We start from the raw sequence: 17,534 nt of genomic DNA, 5'->3' as shown, positions 1-17,534 counted from the left end.
GAAGATTCTTACTTTCTGCACATTTCGCTTATGTCATATAAAAAAATATGTAAGGGGCAAAGGAAATAAATAACAACATAAGTTTTTCCTAATTTTTTTTTAAAACAAATGGTTCTAGATGAGTTTATTTTCGATTTTTCTAATGTGTACTCATGACACACATTAAGAAAACAAATTCTATACTAAATATTTTATTTTGTGGAATTTTATCTTTTAATTAGGTAGGTTTGTTAAATAGGGAGGTAGAATATATATTCCCCTACATTTCTCCCATAATCTATTTTCTTACTCCTTTTTTCTTTATTGCGAACAATATTTATTTTAGACTACTGATTAAAATATTTTCTTAAAAGACACTTTGTACGCTTATACAAGAGTCTTTCTGATGATCCATCAAAGAGTCTTGAATCCTGATCATTTATCCTTTTCATTTTTTTCTGCATACTTTAAAAAATGTTACAGAATTTTCACTAAAACTTATTCTCTTACAAAACTTCCAGTAGTTTAATTGAAAAATAAAACCTGGATTTCTTATTAAAAGCTTTAAGTGAAAGAATGAGGGAATAAGGTGTTGAAAATATCTAAGTGGATGACTTTGTTTGTCGAAAAATTATTTTTCATAGTCAGATGATGTTAGGCAGCGTTCCTGCTGTTTCATATCTGATTGTTGTTATTTGGAAATAGACTAAAATAAATCGATAGAAAAATTAGGAAAGGGTGGTAATCTTGGTAAGAAAGGAAATAATGAAGATTTTATTATTTCACAACATATTCAACTTACCATTTTAAACTTGTAAATATACTTCACTATTAAATATTTAGTATAGAATTTGTTTTCTTAATTTGTGCTCACGGGAACACATTAGAAAAACCGAATTAATTATACTCTTCTATCAAATACGTACACTTTCTATACTCCCTCCTTATCTATTTAAGAGATACACTTTTCTTATTCAAACGCATTTTATAAAGATATACACTTTCTATTTTTGGCATGTAATTGTCTCCACTTTCAACTATATTAATCTTTTCCTCCCTCTTGTAGTTCTCACACTTACGCACATCATTTTTTTTTTACTATAACAAACAATTCACTCACTATCTCACTTTCATCTTATTTTAATAAATTTAATTCACCTACTAAAATTACGTGTTGGTCAATGTGTATCTCTTAAAAAGATACGGATGAAGTTGTTTATAGTCAAATATCTTCAACGTATAGGAAATTCTTGTGGTCATAAATGTAAATGACTTTTTGGTGTCCCCCTGTAGAATAGTCTAAAATTCCCATAATACTAACACATTATGTGGACTACATAATTGACAACTTAAATCTATCTATACCTAGTATTTAAAAAGGAACACCATAAATTATTAGAAGCCATGTGGCATCTCTCCTTTCATCCATCATTTTTTTTTTCAATTTGTCTTTATTGTTTCTATGATTTACAACTTCTAATGCCTCTTCCACTCAATTTTTCTTATTCAACATCAAGTTTTTAATAGTCTAATATACCCATTAATCTCTTCCACTCCACCCCTTTAACATCCAATATTTATTCAACATATAATTTTTATATTTTTCCAACCTTCAAATTACACCTCTATTTAATTCATATATTACCAAAAATCACAAGTACTCACTAATTAAATTTTCAAAAGACATCTGAACAACCAATATACAACTGTCTGTTCTATGAACGGGCTCAAAAGCTAGTTACTATTGAAAAAACAAACACAATAAAAATAAAGAAAGTCCCCTAATTAATTACTCCATGATTTACGTTCAAAAATCAATCATCTTTCTCCTTAATTATTTTTCTATTTGTTTTTTCTTTATAAAAGACTACGGAGTAGTTTTTTTTAATGCTGACAACTACAATCTTACTCGTATGACGTCTTGTAAGAGACCTAGTCTCAATTTTATCTCTATCATTTCACAACACCAAACATTGGGAATTTTCATTCTTTCCAAAGTTTCTTAAATCAAATTTTGGTTTATATTTGCAAAGAAGTTAGGAAAATTTGGTAATATTAATCCAACCTTTGGCCGATTGTCTTTTATTAAGCCCACTTACGACATATTTTTTTTAATAATCCTACATTTACTATCCAACGACTTTTATTGAGCCCAACACGTCATAAACCTATTGTAGACGGTAATATGTCTCTACGTGGAAATACTCTCTCTCAATATATTCAGTCATCATCATCAATTCATCACCATCTCGATGTCTTTTTCACCGATTACTGGTCACTTAAGCCCAATAAAAGTCGTTGGGTAGTAAAGGTGAGATTATTAAAAAATATGTCGTAGGTGAAATTAATAAAAGAAAATCGGCCAAAGGTTGGATTAATATTACCAAATTTTCTAAGAAGTTATCATTTTAATCAAATCTCTAACAAGTTTCTTTAAATTTAGTTTACAAAAAACATTTTGAGATTGTTGTTAAGAAATACAAAAATATGCAATATCATTCATGCCATTATTCAAACTTGTATTAATAAAGTATTGCCATGACACTTAATCTCTATTACATAAGTGAAGATGGGAGGGACATTTCGGTAATCTCACTTTTTGTGTCCCCTTAGGAATAGACGAAAATACCCCCACTCCTAATTTAAACCCCAAGCCTTCATTCCGAACCCCATAATTCTCTGAGTTTGAGTGCAGTCGCGCACAAACCCTCTCTCCCTCAACTCCATCGCCCTTCCATCGCTCCCCATCGTCGGTCTTCCATCACTTCCCATCGTCGTGCGCTTCCGATCTCCGATGAAAATGACGCAACAACCGAGATCGAGTATTCCGGCGATAATTTGAAGGAGATCAAGTATGATACAACAACCGAGGTCGCAACCGTCGTAGCAGACGCTCTCTCAAGGATTTCTCGCCTCGCAGAACCTCAACAACAACCATGGTAATTCTTCATCCTCTCCCTTTCTCTCTCCTCTCACATTTGAATCTTCTGTAAATTTAATAATTTGTTAACAGGCAGATGTTGTAGGAGATGTTGCAGCAGTCGGTGGAGCCGCCGCGCCGAAGAAGAGGACGTTCAGGAAGTTTAGCTACCTGAATTTTTTGTGGGACACCTGAATTTACCCCTTTCGACAATCTCTAATTTTATGTTTATATTTGCTAAATTATTAGCCTAGTTTCTCGAGATATCTATTGGGTTTACCCGATTTTTCCAATTAGTTTTAGGGTTTGATTTATAGGCCTTTTTGCAACTGATTTTATCGTTATTTAGGCTAGAGTTTATGGGGTTTCTGAGGTTTGTTTATTGAGTTCAGTCTTTTTACTTTCTTGGTCCACCAACTTTTTGTTGATTTTATTCTTTCGAGTTCTTTGTGTTAATGTATTGAATCTTTTGTGGGGTTTTTTCCTGGTTATTTTGATTATTTTTTTTGCTAGAATTTGTGGAGTTCTATGGGTTTTTTCCTGGTTATTTTGTTATAGTTGGTGAATTTCGTAAATTTCTAGGGTTTATCTGTTATGATGGTGTTAATATCAAGTTTAGTCTCTTTACTTAGGCCCATAACAAGTTTGATGATTTGTTTCTTTCAAGTTCTTTGTGTTGATACGTTGAATCTTTGAAAGGAATTTTTCAGGAATTTTATGAGTTTTGTTTGATAAAAGTGGACTTTTATGGGGGGTTTTCATGGTTTTTTGGCTAGAATATGTGAAGAATTGAGTGATAAAATTTTTTGGTGTTGAGAGTTTCATTGATTGATTGATTTTTGATATGAGTGAGTGGTGTTTCGTTTCTTCAAGTCTCAAAATATGCTTTGATTTACTTTGTTCTGCGGCTATGTTACAGTAGGGAGTGAGCCTACGCTGTAGACCTACAATGGCACTTACCTGAGTTACATGATACCAGCCCTTAGAAACATCCAAGAGGCACTTAATCGCGCAGGACATGGGGATCGAATCAATGCGACAATTCCTTTCAATGCCGATGTCTACTATTCTCTTGACTCAGACCTTGCCCTCTCTGCAGGAGATTTCAGGCCTGAAGTTCGAGACCTAACCCTTGAAATCCTCTAGTTTCTACATGAGAACAGTGCTCCCTTCACAGTAAATATATACCTTTTCCTTAGTCTGTATGGGAACAAGAACTTCCCCATAGACTATGCTTTCTTTGAGGGGTCAAATGTGCCCATAAAAGATCAGGGTTTGACTTACCCTAACGTGTTTGATGCCAATTTTGATACTTTAGTGTCGGCGTTGAAAAAAGTTGGGTACCCTGTTGTGGCCGGAGATCATAGTAGAAGTAGGTTGGTCAACTGATACATTACCCAGATTATGTATTTTTTCCTTTCAAAACTCTTCTAAGATAAAACAAAATAATTATGAAATTTTTGTGTTATTTGTTAATATTGATGATTTGATCTTGATTTTAAAGTATGTTTTCTTAAGAGGATTAAATTTATATAAGACTAGTAATAAATAATCGATCACATTAGTCATTAACTACCTAATGCCTTCTTTCTCCCCCTTATCAATATCAAGTCAAAGTTAGGCACTTAGCATATAAATGGCGTAAAAATACAAATGATCTATACTATATATTAAAAGGTGTCTATAAGAAATAATACGTGACACATGGTACTCTGCTTATGAATTGTTCGCTCCATGTAATCTTCATATTAAAAAAAATGTCAAACATGGTTTGTATAAGGTTTGAACCCCTGACCTTGAACTTAAACAATAAAGCTTTTACCACTAAACTATTACATGTTTCATGTTATTATTGCAAAACATATATATATATATATATATATATATATATATATATATATATATATATATATATAGAGGAAGGCTCTCGTGAGAACACTTACTTACGGTGAGAACACTTCTTTACGGTGAGAACACTTTTTAATAATGGCATTTTCGTAATTATTATGAACAAATATCCCAATATAATTATTTTTTAACCATTTTTTTTCATTATTTCCAGCCCTATTTCTCTCTCTTCGATTCCCCTTTCTCTCTCTCCTTTCGAACGCTTCTCTCACTGCTCAGTTCGCTGCTCGCCGCCGCCGCTGCTCGCCGGTCACTGCTCGTCGTTCGCCGGACGCCGATCGCCGCTCGCCTGTCGCCGCTCGTATCTCGCGGTTGTGGCGGCGGTTGTTCTCTCTCTTCTATTCCTCTCTCTCTCTTCTCTTTTCGAACACCACCACATCCGGCCACCGCTCGTAGCCACCATCAACATTCGGCTCTCCGATCTCCGCTCGCCGCCACTCGCTGCTTGATGCAAATATAATCGCCGGTGGCAGCGGTGTTTCTGGTGGCCGCGAAATCGAACCAGAACACCACCACCAACAGCCGCTGCTCGCCTTCCGCCGCTGCAGTAATTTAAATCGCCGGTGGTTATGGTTGTGGTTCGTGAATCATGAATCGTTTCAATCGCTGGTGTTCGAAATCGAAATCGATTTCAATGAGAAATTTCGGTAAGTTTGTTCAATCCTCCTCCTTTCTCCTCCAATTCGAAATCAATTTCAATCAGCACTTCTCAATTCGAAATTAATTGCAATCGGAAATATTCAATCGAATCGCTGCTCGCGGTGGAAATTTTAATCGATTGTTCGAAATCGATTTTTCAATCGGCATTCTCAATTGATTGTTCGAATTTTTTGTGATTTCGTGGCTGAACTGGTCTGAGGTTACGAGATTCAGTTTTCGTGGCTAAATGGAAGGACTAGGTTTGCTGGTTGTTTGCGGTTAAGAGACATTTCCGGAAAATGTATTCGGATCTTGAAAAATGCAAATATTCGAACATGCTTGGATATATTTAGAACATGCTTGAATAAATTTAGAACATGCTTGAATAAATTTAGAACACGAGCTTACAATTTTAGAACATGATTGAATAATTTTAGAAAACGAGCTTACAAATTTAGAACATGGTTGAACAAATTTAGAACATGGTTGAACAAATTTAGAACATCGTTAAATAAATTTAGAACATGCTTGAATAAATTTAGAACATGCTTGAATAAATTTAGAACATGAGCTTACAAATTTAGAACATGGTTGAACAAATTTAGAACATGGTTGAACAAATTTAGAACATCGTTGAATAAATTTAGAACATGCTTGAATAAATTTAGAACATGAGCTTACAAATTTAGAACATGGTTGAATAATTTTAGAACATGCTTGAATTAATCTGGAACATGAGGTTAAAAATTTAGAACATGAGTTTGAAAATTTAGAACATGGTTGAATAAATTTAGAACATGGTTAAATAAGTTTAGAACATGGTTGAATAAGTTTAGAACATGGTTGAATAAATTTAGAACATGATTTTGAAAATTTAGAACATCGTTGAATAAATTTAGAACATGTTTGAATAAATTTAGAACATGCTTGAATAAATTTAGAACATGCTTAAATAAATTTAGAACATGAGCTTACAAATTTAGAACATGGTTGAATAATTTTAGAAGATGCTTGAATTAATCTAGAACATCGTTGAATAAATTTAGAACATGAGTTTGAAAATTTAGAACATTGTTGAACAAATATAGAACATAGAGAGTGTAAAATATATATATATATATATATATATATATATATATATATATATATATATATATATATATATATATATATATATATATATATATATATGGGAGGGATCCGGTAAGAACACCTCCTTATGTAAGTACACTTCTTACGGTAAGAACACTTTTTCACTCTCCATGTTCTAAATTTGTTCAACCATGTTCTAAATTTATTCAACGATGTTCTAAATTTGTTCAACCATGTTCTAAATTTATTCAAGTATGTTTTCATTTTATTCAACAATGTTCTAAATATTTAAGCTCATGTCCTAAATTAATTCAAGCATGTTCTAAAATTATTCAACCATATTCTAAATTTTCAAGCTCATGTTCTAAATTTATTTAACGATGTTCTAAATTTGTTCAACCATGTTCTAAATTTATTCAAGCATGTTCTAAATTTATTCAACAATGTTCTAAATTTAGAATATGAGAACTTAGTCAACACATATACATATGTACATGTTCTAAAATTTCAATCTCATGTTCTAAATTAATTCAAGCATGTTCTAAAATTATTAAACATGTTATAAATTTATTCAAGCATAAATTTATTCAAGCTTTCAGCATGTTCTAACTTTATTCAACTGTGTTTCAAAATTAATTCAAGCATGTTCTAAAATTATTAAACATGTTCTAAATCCATTCAAGCATGTTCTAAATTTATTCTAACATGTTCTAAATTTATTCAAGCTTTCTAAATTTATCCAAACATGTTTTAACTTTATTCAAATGTGTTTTAAAATTTATTCAAGCATGTTCTAAATTTATTCAAGCATGTTCTAACTTTATTCAAACATGTTCTAACTTATTCAAGCATATTCTAACTTTATTCAACAGTGTTCAAATGTTATTCAAGCATGTTCTAAAATATATTTAAGCATGTTCTAAATATTAAAGTACGTTCTAATTTTTGCATTTTTTAAAATCCGAGTACATTTCAAACAATCAATTGAGCCACCACCACCACCACAAACCAGTTCAGCCACCACCACCACCACATACCAGTTCAGCCACCACCGCCACAATAAATTCGATTTCGCTGGATTTTTTGTTCGATTTTGCTGCCTCCCTCGCTTCCAACTTGATATGTGCGTTTTATATAGTGTTTTCACCCCCGTCCCTTAGTACTTTTATGCGTTAAATGAGCTCTTAGGAGCTGTTTTTAGTACTAATCTGTGTATTTGAGTGTGCCTTGAGTTTCAGGACTACTTAGTGAGAAATTGGTCTTTTTAGACCCGTTTCATGATGATTTAGGCCACTACACGATCCCGAGGGGATTCGGGACGACTATTGTCGACTTACGGGAGCCCTAGATGTTCATGATTGAGCCCCGGAAGTTAGACTCGGTGTTGCGGACGAAGGGCAGATCACTTAGCCCTCCACCCGGTTGATTGCCCCTCGCCCACCGGGCGAGCAAGCAGAAAGGAGCAGTAGGCAGCAGGCGCCCGACGGGCGGGTCTTCGCCCGGTGCCCACCGGGCGCCCATCAGAAGCAGCAGCAACGAAAATCTCAAACCGCCCGACGGGCGAGTGGCGCCCGACCGGGCGCGTGCATATGGTTTCATAATTTCTTCCTACGCCCGCCGGGCAGACCTGCCCCCGTCGGGCGGATTTCGAGCAGACCGCCCGTCGGGCGGAAGGCCGCCCGACCGGGCGACGACAACCTACAGCAGAATTTCGCGAGTTTTATTTACGTTTTTTAGTATTAATTTAGGCAAACTATATATACTTAGCATGGATTATTTTGAAGGACACCTTATTTTCTAGTATTAAGCACTTAGTTTATTTTCCTAAGCTTAGTTTTCTCTCCAAATTAGTTCAAAACACTTAGTTTCAAATTCAATAAAAATTCAAGCTTTCTTTTGCCATTGTTCTTCAATTAGGTATTGTTCTTTAATTCAATTCTTTGTTTAGCTTTAATTATGTTTTCAATCATGCTAATTGCTTTGTTTATCGTTAATATGCTTGAGTAGTATAATTTCTAGAGTTTTGGGGATCCATGAATAATATGAAGGATATTGAATAATTGTGATTGGTGGCATTGTAATTAATTCCTATTGATTGGTTTATTTCACTATACAATTAGATTTGCGCAAGTTTAATTGTGGTAGTTATGCAATATCAAGTTAAGATTCGAGAGATGCAATTTGATGTTTAGGCTTGTGTCAATAGGTGGAATTGGGATTAATACGTAGCGAGAGCCCGTTAATTCTAAGTCCATGATTAGTATCAATTCGAGAGAGCATGCTAGTCTAATTAATTACTTTGTTGATTATCGTGATTGTTCGTTGTCCTGGACTGTTATTTGTTGGTGAACCAATGCCCTAGATTCCTTAATATATTGATTCATATTCGTTTAATTATCGTTCGTAGTCTTAGCATACAATCAATCAACCAACTCTTGTTCCCAATAGTCTAGTTTAATTAATTGATAGTAGAAAGAACGCCTGTTTCCCTGTGGATTCAATCCTGACTTCCCTTGCTACCTAACTAGTGGACTTAGGTTATTTTTTATTAGGTGATACGACTTTAGCCTATCACAACTCCGTCGCTTCCGCCACCACTGCTGGATTGGAAATTCTAGGAAGAATACCGGCAATTTCGTCCAAACTTAGGTTCGATTTTGTTCGAGTTTTGAAATGAGAATGCCGATTGAAAATTCAAATTTCGAAACCTCCGAATAATCAATTGAGAATGTCGATTGAAAAATCGATTTCGAAAAATCGATTGAAAATCTCTGATTATAATTGATTGTGAATTGAGAAGTATTGATTGATGAATTGGAGGAGGAAAGTGTTCTTACTAGATAATAGCGAAGTCGCCGGATTGCTGAGAGCGGCGATTTCGATGAATAGATTTCGAAGAATCGATTTCGATTTTCTGGTTCGCAGCGACCGACGATTAGAATTGTAGCGAGCAGAGTGGTGAGCAACGGCGAGCGGCGGCGAGTGGCGAGCTGCGGCGAGAGGCGAAAGATGAGCAGCGGTGCAGGAAACCGGTGACGTGGTGGAGGAAGACGAGGAACAAGGCCCTGTAGAACGCGACACTGGCAACGGCGGCGGCGAGAGGCCACCAGAAATCACCGACGACCTGATTCGCTGATTGCTGATTCGCGAGAGGCCATGAGAGAGCGGAGATCAGAGAATGGAGATCACAGAGTGGCGAAGAGCGACGGAGAGCTGCCACCAGAAACCGGCGAGATACGCCGGACGTTGGTGGTGGTCCGGTGGAGTGCGAGCAATTCGAAAAAGGAGAGAGAGAGGGGAATCGAAGATAGAGAAAGAGTCAGACATAATGAAAAAAATCGTGAAAGAATAAATGTAATACCCCGGATTTTTAAAACTTAATTAATTATGCATAATTATGTTTATTAAGTTTAAAATCGTTTTAAATCCTAAATTCGAACTTTATTTTAACTAACAAAAATTTATTTCACTTGGATTTTAATATCGATTGCTCGATTTAACTTTCATATTTAAACAATTTAATATGCGAGCTTAACGACCGTTTTAAATCTTAATTATTTTCGGATTTCTGATAATTTCAAAACATTCTTATTTTATTCGAAAACTAAATTTATTTTTCGTTAAACGATATTTTTATAAAGAATTATTTCAAAAACTTGATTTTTAATTAAACATTTCGATTCCAATTAATTCTCTAAGATAACACCAATTTTATGAATTTTTGCCTAAGTAATTGAAATTACGAAAATGCCCCTACAAAGCCAAAATTCCTTTTTTTCTTTTCTCTTTGCTCTCCACGTACAAAGCAGGAATGGAAGAAAATTCTTCATTCCTCTCCTTCCCTCAATCCAGTCTTGATTCATACCTTGGTCCCCAAGAATTTGAGCTTCTTCTTCACTCTACTGAACACTATAAAAGTCTGCTCCAATTATTCACACAAATCAGACACAATTTTGTATTGAATTTCAATTTCAATTTCGCCAAAAACCACCACCACCACCACCGGCAGTAACTGCCGCCACCAGAAACCACCATCAAACACCACCCCAAAATCACTCGACCACCGCAATTACCACCACACACCCACCATACCTCCCTGCTCCCTCTCCTCCTCCGTCGTGAACTCCCCTGCCCCTCCCCTGCCTTGCTCCTTCGCATCTAACGCACCACCTACGCCACACAACGACCACACTCCGTCCACCGCATCACCTTCTAAACCTACCCCCACCTCAAAATCCCCGGCGCAACCCATCTGCGCCGCCCATCCAGCCACCACCGCGCCGCACAAATCCCTTGTTTCTCTCCCTTGTTACGTCCCTATTTGTGTCTTTTTCCCCCTTTCTTTGGTTGACGCGCTGCCGCACAACCACCATCACCATCGCCGTCAAGTTCCCGGAGAATCCGAGCAACCCAGGCGCCGGACGCCACCTTCCCTTCTTCCTTCCCTGCTCCTCTTCGTGCTCTCCTCCCTTTCCTCTGCTTCGCGTCTCCCTTTCCAGAAAACCAAAGAAATCAAGTTTCAATTTGAAACTTGATTTATTCTCCCAAGCCCAACTTGAATTGGCCCATTTTAATTGTTTGGACTTTTGGGTGAGTTATACCAAATTTTCAGAATTTTCTTACTTATGGATTTTCATGTTTTGATAAAGTTTAATCATATAAATAATTACGAATAAAATTGTTTATTATTTTTACTAAAATTAAGTTACTAGCTTGTATTAACAAAAATGGAATTTAAATATTTTTCATGTAAATCGATTTATGAAAATTATATTCGTTATTTATAAATTCGTTATTATTGATTTTAAATTATTTATCGTTTTAATAACTAACTCAATGATTTAATATTCTGAAAGAAATCGGACTTGAAGCTCAGGAAGAACGGTCCATCGAACAGGGAATATAAACTACGGTTGAGGTAATATCTATTGCTAACACCCACAATTCCTTTATGAAATGTGTTTTATGAGTTGATGAAATATGTTTATAATGATATGTTTTTATTGGATTGTGGGATATGAAATTTATTTATGAAGTGTGTTTTATGAATGCGATATTTAAATATGTTTATGAATGATTTTATAAAAAATGATGTTTATGAGTTACGAATAAGATACGAAACATGATAAATGTAAGTGTAACCGGTTCTGGCAGTTAGTGGGGTTACTATTTCTAGGTCGTGCACGTACCGCCGTACCGCGGGACACCCAACAAGGGAGAGTGCTCCTTGAGGGTTACCGCAAGCTAAAAGAGAAACTATTTAGGTACGGGCGTATGTCCAACAAGGGAGAGTGCTCTTTGAGGACTATCGCAAGGTGGGAGACGTCCCGCAAGACTAACTTGTCAGTTACCAAGTAAAATGAAGATTTTATAAAAGATAATGGGAACTACTAAAGTTTTAAGTTATAAATGATGTTTTATTATTATGCTTTTGTGAAAGTGATTTACTATATTCTATTCTCCCTGTTTGCAAATTAAATAAAATGAATTGAAATGAATTTACGTTGTTAGGGTAGTATGTTACTGGGCCTCGGCTCACGATGTTGCTTTTGTTTTAGGTACGAAGAAGATCATGGGATGCCTTAGAGTGAGGATGCAACCATCAAATTCACGATCGATGTTTAATAAAGATAATTATGTATCACTAGTAAAAAAAAAATGGATGAACTAATTAAACTCTAACTCAAATTTCAATTATTGAGTTGGATTTTAATATTTATGTTTAATCAATGTTAGGAATATTTATTAAATTTCATTTAGATTTCGATGTAAATATTAAATAATTAATCGAAGTGAAGTATAATTACTGTTACTCAACAGTAGTCAGTAAATGTAAAAAGGTTATGTCGCCTTGTATTTCCCACGAGGGAGATACGGCATGTGACGCTCTGACTAAATTAGGGTTTCCGCTGCTAATTAAAGATAATTATCCTAATTAATGGTATTTAGAAGTCGGGGTGTTACAGATTGGTATTTAGAGCCAAGGTTCTGGACCATAAGTGCTAAACCTTACGGGTTGTGCACGAACTAGAATTCATTAGGCTTTAAGCAAGAGTTTTAAGGAATAAGTTAAAATGAATATGTTAAAATTATGCTAAGTTAAAATGAAATGAGTGTGAGTGATAGGAACGGGGAACGCAACGGGAATGTTTTCTTTATTATGATTTGCAGAATTTCTTAGTCTAATTTCAAGAAGAAAAGATTATCTGAAGCATTGTATTCTTGCGATCAGATCGGCGATGACTTCAAGCGGAAATATTCCTATCGACGGCACTAGAAACAATGACGATGTTACGATGGCAATGGTAATTATAAATCTGCACAAACGCTGGAATGAATGAAAGAAAGAATTGAAGAATTACGCAAGGATCCCATTTTCGGTGACATCCCAGGAGAAACGAGTGATAATCGAATGGACTTAATGAGATTGATAATGTCGGAACTTCTGCAAGGAAATCGTCAGAAGCCAAGGTCAGAGCAAGAAGAATGCTCCAACATGTTCAAGAAGTTTGCTTCTCAAAAACCCCCTACTTATGATGGCAAGCCAGACCCTACTGAATTTGAGGAATGGATTAGCGATATGGAGAAGTTATCTGATGCAACTCAATTCCCCGAGAAATGGAAGGTCAACTACGCCGTCTTTTACTTGAAAGGACAAGCCAACCTGTGGTGGAAAAATGTTAAAGGAATCCAAAATGAGCCTGGTTTTGGTTGGGAAAAACTAACGGCAGCTATGCGGGAACAGTTTTATCCCTATTCACTGCAACTGCAAATGGAATCAGAATTTATCAAATTGAGTCAAGGAAAGAGGAATGTTCTAGAATATGCAGTGAAATTCAATGAGCTTGCTCGATTTGCCCCTGACCTGGTGACTACTGATAGGCAAAGGATGAATCGATTTGAAGGAGGATTAAACATTGAGATCCGTGATCGTCTCTCGAGTTCTAGAATTTCCACTTTCCAAATGTTGTATGATCGAGCAATTAACGTCGAAAGAATTATCAAGCTTCGAGAAGAAACATATGGAAAACGAAAAGGAAACTTCGAAGAAAATCAAACGAACAATAAGAAACAAAATGTTAGCTATCAAGGAGGGAACAACGAAAACCAAAACTTTAACAAGAATCGTGGATGCGCCAAGTGTGGAAGATGAAACCATACTGAGAAAGAATGTCGAATTGGCACGCGAGATTGCTTCAAGTGCGGTATCAAGGATCACCAAATCAGGGATTGTCCGCAAATACATCGAGAGCAAGGTGATAGGAGAAACGATGTGAACAAAGGAAATGGTGGCACTACAAATTTCAACCGTAATCCCTCACGTGGACCAACTTCGAATGGAAGATTGTTTCTAATGCAAGGGAAAGAGGATGATGCAAATGACAACGACGACTTCGCTAGTATGGAGTGAAGAATGAAGCAGAATGGCCTTTTGAAAACATGTAATCGAAAATCTAGAGGAAATAGTTTAGAATAAATGATGGAAATTTTAAAAGTAATATGCGCTAATCAAGTATCAAACTAAGATGTATTACCATCATTATTTATATGAATGTTATGCTTATGATAAATGTGAAATTTTCAAATAAAGAATTATGTGTTTATGATATGCTTTATGGATTATATTTATGCTGACATGATTGTATTGGTAATTAATAACTAATCGTTATACATGGAGGCCGTCTTCGATGAAAGTTCTCCTGAGCTCAAAGTACGAGATTGTTATAATAAATGATTTTTACAAATTATTTGACTATTATAATTGATTTATTTTCATTATATATATATATATATATATATATATCTTCAGAATTATAATTTTATATTAAAAACATTACTATTTTTGGGTGGAAAGTATTTTCAAACGGGATCTCACAAAGTAAAATGGGAGCCTAGTCTATGCTAACGAGTTTGCCCCTTTTTATGTTCTTTGCTCCTTGATCCTATTTTATGAAGTAAAGTGGAGATACGAAAGACGATGGCGGAATGTAATTGACCTTAATGACGATTAAGGATCAACATATAATTTTGCCCCTTTTTGTATTCTTTACTCTTCGATTCTAGGTCTCGAGTTGAAGCGGAGTCATGAAAGAAGATGGCGGAATGAAGGCTAGATATTGTAGGAATTGAAATAAAATTGTGAGATCTTGGTTTTAAAATAAATATCATACTTTTACTCGAATGTTTTCGATTTTCAACAATCATTTTATACGTCTAATTTTCAAGTTTTGAGGACGAAACATTTTCTAAGGGGGTAAGAATGTAATACCCTGAATTTTTAAAACTTAATTAATTATGAATAATTATGTTTATTAAGCTTAAAATCGTTTTAAATCCTAAATTCGAACTTTATTTTAACTAACAAAAATTTATTTCACTTGGATTTTAATATCGATTGCTCGATTTAACTTTCATATTTAAACAATTTAATATGCGAGCTTCACGACCATTTTAAATCTTAATTATTTTCGGATTTCTGATAATTTCGAAACATTCTTATTTTATTTGAAAACTAAATTTATTTTTCGTTAAACGATATTTTTATAAAGAATTATTTCAAAAACTTGATTTTTAATTAAACATTTCTATTCCAATTAATTCTCTAAGATAAAATGTTAAAGGAATTCAAAATGAGCCTGGTTTTGGTTGGGAAAAACTAACGGCAGCTATGCGGGAACAGTTTTATCCCTATTCACTGCAACTGCAAATGGAACCAGAATTTATCAAATTGAGTCAAGGAAAGAGGAATGTTCTAGAATATGCAGTGAAATTCAATGAGCTTGCTCGATTTTCCCCTAACCTGGTGACTACTGATAGGCAAAGGATGAATCGATTTGAAGGAGGATTAAACATTGAGATCCGTGATCGTCTCTCGAGTTCTAGAATTTCCACTTTCCAAGAGTTGTATGATCGAGCAATTAACGTCGAAAGAATTATCAAGCTTCGAGAAGAAACATATGGAAAACGAAAAGGAAACTTCGAAGAAAATCAAACGAACAATAAGAAACAAAATGTTAGTTATCAAGGAGGGAACAACGAAAACCAAAACTTTAAAAAGAATCGTGGATGTGCCAAGTGTGGAAGATGGAACCATACTGAGAAAGAATGTCGAATTGGCACGCGAGATTGCTTCAAGTGCGGTATCAAGGATCATCAAATCAGGGATTGTCCGCAAATACATCGAGAGCAAGGTGATAGGAGAAACGATGTGAACAAAGGAAATGGTGGCACTACAAATTTCAACCGGAATCCCTCACGTGGACCAACTTCGAATGGGAGAGTGTTTCTAATGCAAGGGAAAGACGATGATGCAAATGACAACGACGACTTCGCTAGTATGGAGTGAAGAATGAAGCAGAATGGCCTTTTGAAAACGTGTAATCGAAAATCTAGAGGAAATACTTTAGAATAAATGATGGAAATTTTGAAAGTAATATGCGCTAATCAAGTATCAAACTAAGATGTATTACCATCATTATTTATATGAATGTTATGCTTATGATAAATGTGAAATTTTCAAATAAAGAATTATGTGTTTATGATATGCTTTATGGATTATATTTATGCTGACATGATTGTATTGGTAATTAATAACTAATCGTTATACATGGAGGCCGTCTTCGATGGAAGTTCTCCTGAGCTCAGAGTACGAGATTGTTATAATAAATGATTTTTACAAATTATTTGACTATTATAATTGATTTATTTTCATATATATATATATATATATGCAGAATTATAATTTTATATTAAAAACATTACTATTTTTGGGTGGAAAGTATTTTCAAACGGGATCTCACAAAGTAAAATGGGAGTCTAGTCTATGCTAACAAGTTTGCCCCTTTTTATGTTCTTTGCTCCTTGATCCTATTTTATGAAGTAAAGTGGAGATACGAAAGACGATGGCGGAATGTAATTGACCTTAATGACGATTAAGGATCAACATATAATTTTGCCCCTTTTTGTATTCTTTACTCTTCGATTCTAGGTCTCGAGTTGAAGCGGAGTCATGAAAGAAGATGGCGGAATGAAGGCTAGATATTGTAGGAATTGAAATAAAATTGTGAGATCTTGGTTTTAAAATAAATATCATACTTTTACTCGAATGTTTTCGATTTTCAACAATCATTTTATACGTCTAATTTTCAAGTTTCGAGGACGAAACATTTTCTAAGGGGGTAAGAATGTAATACCCCGAATTTTTAAAACTTAATTAATTATGAATAATTATGTTTATTAAGCTTAAAATCGTTTTAAATCCTAAATTCGAACTTTATTTTAACTAACAAAAATTTATTTCACTTGGATTTTAATATCGATTGCTCGATTTAACTTTCATATTTAAACAATTTAATATGCGAGCTTCACGACCATTTTATTATTTTCGGATTTCTGATAATTTCGAAACATTCTTATTTTATTCGAAAACTAAATTTATTTTTCGTTAAACGATATTTTTATAAAGAATTATTTCAAAAACTTGATTTTGAATTAAACATTTCTATTCCAATTAATTCTCTAAGATAACACCAATTTTATGAATTTTTGCCTAAGTAATTGAAATTACGAAAATGCCCCTACAAAGCCAAAATTCCTTTTTTTTCTTTTCTCTTTGCTCTCCACGTACAAAGCAGGAATGGAAGAAAATTCTTCATTCCTCTCCTTCCCTCAATCCAGTCTTGTTTCATACCTTGGTCCCCAAGAATTTGAGCTTCTTCTTCACTCTACTGAACACTATAAAAGTCTGCTCCAATTATTCACATAAATCAATCACAATTTTGTATTGAATTTCAATGTCAATTTCGCCAAAAACCACCACCACCACCACCGGCAGTAACTGCCGCCACCAGAAACCACCATCAAACACCACCCCAAAATCACTCGACCACCGCAATTACCACCACACACCCACCATACCTCCCTGCTCCCTCTCCTCCTCCGTCGTGAACTCCCCTGCCCCTCCCCTGCCTTGCTCCTTCGCATCTACCGCACCACG

The 17,534-nt window shown here is 34.8% G+C and overlaps 2 protein-coding genes across 2 annotated transcripts; both read left to right on the top strand.

The window, feature by feature from the left end:
- The first annotated feature begins 12,875 nt into the window (after window positions 1-12,875).
- LOC110801573 (uncharacterized) lies at window positions 12,876-13,691 on the top strand. Its single transcript, XM_022006931.2, has one exon. It carries the CDS (start codon window positions 12,876-12,878, stop codon window positions 13,689-13,691), a length of 816 nt encoding a protein of 271 aa, XP_021862623.2.
- A 1,515-nt stretch (window positions 13,692-15,206) lies between these two features.
- Window positions 15,207-15,884, top strand: LOC110781708 (uncharacterized). Its single transcript, XM_021985778.2, has one exon. The coding sequence runs from the start codon at window positions 15,207-15,209 to the stop codon at window positions 15,882-15,884; it is 678 nt and encodes a 225-aa protein (XP_021841470.2).
- The last annotated feature ends 1,650 nt before the right edge of the window (window positions 15,885-17,534 follow it).

The sequence above is a fragment of the Spinacia oleracea genome, chromosome 6 (genome assembly GCF_020520425.1).
Source record: "Spinacia oleracea cultivar Varoflay chromosome 6, BTI_SOV_V1, whole genome shotgun sequence".
NCBI classification, from domain to species: Eukaryota; Viridiplantae; Streptophyta; class Magnoliopsida; order Caryophyllales; family Amaranthaceae; genus Spinacia; species Spinacia oleracea.
The sequence above is the reverse complement of the archived record's forward strand: the minus strand, read 5'-3'. Positions and strand labels throughout refer to the sequence as shown.

Bases quoted from the DNA above. Each gene is read 5' to 3' on its own strand.
- LOC110801573 (XM_022006931.2), top strand. From the start codon at position 12,876: ATGAAAGAAAGAATTGAAGAATTACGCAAGGATCCCATTTTCGGTGAC.
- LOC110781708 (XM_021985778.2), top strand. From the start codon at position 15,207: ATGCGGGAACAGTTTTATCCCTATTCACTGCAACTGCAAATGGAACCA.